Raw genomic sequence first — 3,613 nt, forward strand, 5'->3', positions numbered from 1 at the left:
CTGGGCCATATTCCCATCCCAACAATAACATTTTTAAAAAGAATTTTTTGTCATTTACTTGATAGGTAGGTGTGCAATGCTTGACTTTTAATAAGAATATTTTGCTATATCTGTAATAAACATTAATGAGGAAATAAAAGATTTTGTTAAAAAACAGTCATACAGTTCCAAGTCTGAGCCCCTCCTCTCCCAATTACATTGTTCCAACTGCCTTCATTTGTTCACCAAGACCATCAATGGTTTTGAGAAACAAACCAATTATGTCACACAAACCCTGAGATGATCGCCTGTGTCTTCTAAGTACAAAGCAATCTTCAAAATAGAAAGTTTAACTCATTATTCATGCTCAGGGGAATACAACTAAGAAAATACATCAATGGTACCCTAGACAAAGGGGGTGGATTTACAATGAAGACACCTGACAGCTTTCACACAATCAGTAGTGCTATCAATCTACAATGTGGTAGCTGTTCTTTGCAACGTAACTAGAACACATGTCACAGAAGAAAGTTCAGTGTGTGGATTACAGCTGCAATGTGGGCTGTAGTTAAGAGTACACCCGGGGACACCTGTATGTGAAACACTGGCATTAGGAAGTGACAGATTCCTACCCAGTGGAGATGGGAAGATGAAAGCAGAGGCATGTGATCTAACAGTTCACACTGAAAGTGCCAAATCAAAACTGTCCCACACAATGCCACAGTCAAGCTACTATTACTTTATTCAAATATCTGTAAAATCATTCATTAATATTTTAGGATTAAGGTCATACTTAATATGAGAGGTGTAAATAAATTACTTTCTCAGTAGTTTTCACAGAAAGAGAAATAGCAAAAGGATAAATTGTGCAAATACAACAAATTTCAGAAATTGAAAATTAACTAAGCTTACATTTCCCTTCCTTAGTAAGAAAAAAATGAGAAAACCAACATTAGAAATGTACTGAAGAACACCAAGACTTTCTTTTCACTGTACCGCAAGAACAGAGAGATTCAACTTATTTCAAAACTTCATTCTGCTTAGAGTTTTTAACAGAGCCACTTTAACATCTTTGTTTCTCAAGCTATAGATTAAGGGGTTCAGCATGGGTACCACGATGGTATAGATCACGGAAGCAATTTTCCCTTCATCCATAGTCCCCGCTGAGGAGGGCTTAAGATACATAAACGTACATGACCCAAAGAACAGAGACACAGCAACCATGTGGGAGCTGCAGGTGCTGAAGGCTTTGGACCTGCCCTCTGTGGACCTGATTTTGAAGATATTGCAAAGAATAAAACCATAAGAGACAAAGAGGATGAGACTGGGCAAAATGATGTTTTTTCCCCCTACAATGAAAATCTCTAACTCATTGACATGTGTGCTGGTGCACGAGAGCCGCAGCAAAGGAATGAGATCGCAGAAGAAGTGGTCGATGGCGTTTGCATCGCAGAAGGTCAGTCTCAGCACACACCCAGTGTGGATGCTGGCATCACAAAACGCCATCAGGTAGGAAGCAAGCATAATGGAGGAGCAGACTTTCGGAGACATGGCAGTACTGTATCGAAGGGGATTGCAGATGGCCACATAGCGATCATACGCCATGGATGTCAGCACATTCCATTCGGAAATGATAAAGAAACAAAAGATGTATAGTTGCGTCATGCAGCCTTCATAGGAGATGACATTTCTGCTTAGTACAAAGTTCATCAGCATTTTGGGGGTGATCACAGAAGAGTAACAGAGGTCTACAAAGGCCAGGTTAAAAAGGAAAAAGTACATGGGTGTGTGGAGGTGTGGATTGAGTGTAACAAGAATGATGAGCCCCAGGTTGCCCAAGGCAGTGACCGTGTACATGCCTAGAAACAGGAAGAAGAGGGGCATCTGGAGGTCAGTCCGGTCTGTCAGGCCCATCAGAATGAATTCAGTCACCAGAGAGCTGTTTGCAGGAAGCACTCCTCCCTCCGCGGATCTGCAGACACCAGAAAGACGGGGCGATAGGGGACAACCTGGGTCTCCTACTATGTAATCATCCATAGATGCACGAATGTCAGAACCCGCCCCCCCCCAATTCAGAGAACCTGCCCTACAGCCCCCATTATGCTGAGTGGCATCAGTGCTCCTTACTAGGATCTAAAATTGAGTGTCACCGCAAGTCTTCACAGCTTAGCCTTAGTGCAATGGGCTGGTGTGTTGGGAACATGGCTGGTAGGAAAACAGAGCAGGGAGAAGAGGTGGAGAAGCACAGGATACGTCTTAAATCCTCCTATAATTTAAATTTTTCTTCAGCCCTCTGCTAGTCAATTTCAGGGCAGAGCCTTACCAAGCTGGTACTGACTTCCATGCAGAATAGAACCTGATGCAGTGAGTCAGACCATGAATATTCTTTTGGATGCAATGCAAGAAGGCATTATAAAAAGTCTAGGAACAGGTATGCTCCTGCCACTGACACAGAAACCAAAGCTATTAGAGTGAGAACTGTCTACTGAGAGAAAACTTAATGCTTGTAACACCAACTGGACCATTGAGCCCACAGACTCTGCACATTCTCTGCTCGACTTTCAGAGCATCTCCCACCAATTTCACAGATTCTTTGGACATATTAATTTGTAAAGAAGCAGGAGTGTCTCAAGGTGCTCAGACTGCATTTCAGAATGTCAGGATGTTGTAACCATTATAAGACAATGGAAAAGAAATAGTGCACAATGTCTCCTCTGTACAATCAACACCAGTAACTTTCACACAAGCAATGAGTAGGATGTTTGTTGCCATACCCAGTGGGCGTGAAAATCAGGTTTTCTTTGCCCAAAGGTACAAAGATATAATTGTGCAAAATTTTAGGGACACCAAAGGATACATTTTTACTTATATGTTCTCACTTTGTGTCCAAACATATACCACAAAACCACACCAAGTGTAGAGTTGACAGAAATGTTAATTAGCTTCTTTGTTGGGTCATTTCACAATGTATCATCAACAATAATGTTCTAAATACATTTAACCTCATATATATATATAATTTTAGTTTTAATGATGTATCTATTTTTGTGTTACGTGAAAAGCAAGGCATTAATAGAGGTTTTGAAACAGATTCTCCTTGGAGGAGAAAATGCTTATGACTCCTTGTCACAGATTTATCTCTGTGTAATGAAAGGTAGGGCCATACCAGAATCTAAACATTAGGTGCCTGATTCTAAGAAGTTTAACACTCATGCCCCATGCTCCCTGGAAAACGTTTTTGAGCTTTCAACTGTTTGCAAAGTTAACTCCTGCTCCTCTAAAGCAGGGATGAAAAGTAAACATACCTCATTATTGCCACCAGGGCCACCTGACAAGGCACCAGAAGCTTTGACAACACTATTTCAATGGTGCAACTCCTGTGCTTATAAGCAGCAATGAAGGTGCTCAGTCTCATCCAAGTGATAGACTCCAGATTTTATAAGTATACGAGGCTACTGAATTTACCTAGTAGACCTTGTGCTTTGTATATCATTACGCAGTCACTCCATTCTCTTTAGGGATTTATGTCCCTCCTACTTGAGCCAACATTAAACTCCCATCTCCCCATCACCTTGGTCCCTGTAGGGAAATCTATGCATTCAGATCTTGGCCTCTTCATTACCACATCATTAGT

The 3,613-nt window shown here is 41.3% G+C and overlaps 1 protein-coding gene across 1 annotated transcript; it reads right to left on the reverse strand.

The window, feature by feature from the left end:
• Positions 1-1,002: 1,002 nt before the first annotated feature.
• Positions 1,003-2,938, reverse strand: LOC125348064 (olfactory receptor 147-like). Its single transcript, XM_048341008.1, has 2 exons — positions 2,923-2,938; positions 1,003-1,934 (listed from the first exon to the last, which is right to left on the reverse strand). The coding sequence occupies exons 1-2, from the start codon at positions 2,936-2,938 to the stop codon at positions 1,003-1,005; spliced, it is 948 nt and encodes a 315-aa protein (XP_048196965.1).
• Positions 2,939-3,613: the final 675 nt, after the last annotated feature.

Source organism: Perognathus longimembris, chromosome 3, assembly GCF_023159225.1.
Source record: "Perognathus longimembris pacificus isolate PPM17 chromosome 3, ASM2315922v1, whole genome shotgun sequence".
NCBI classification, from domain to species: Eukaryota; Metazoa; Chordata; class Mammalia; order Rodentia; family Heteromyidae; genus Perognathus; species Perognathus longimembris.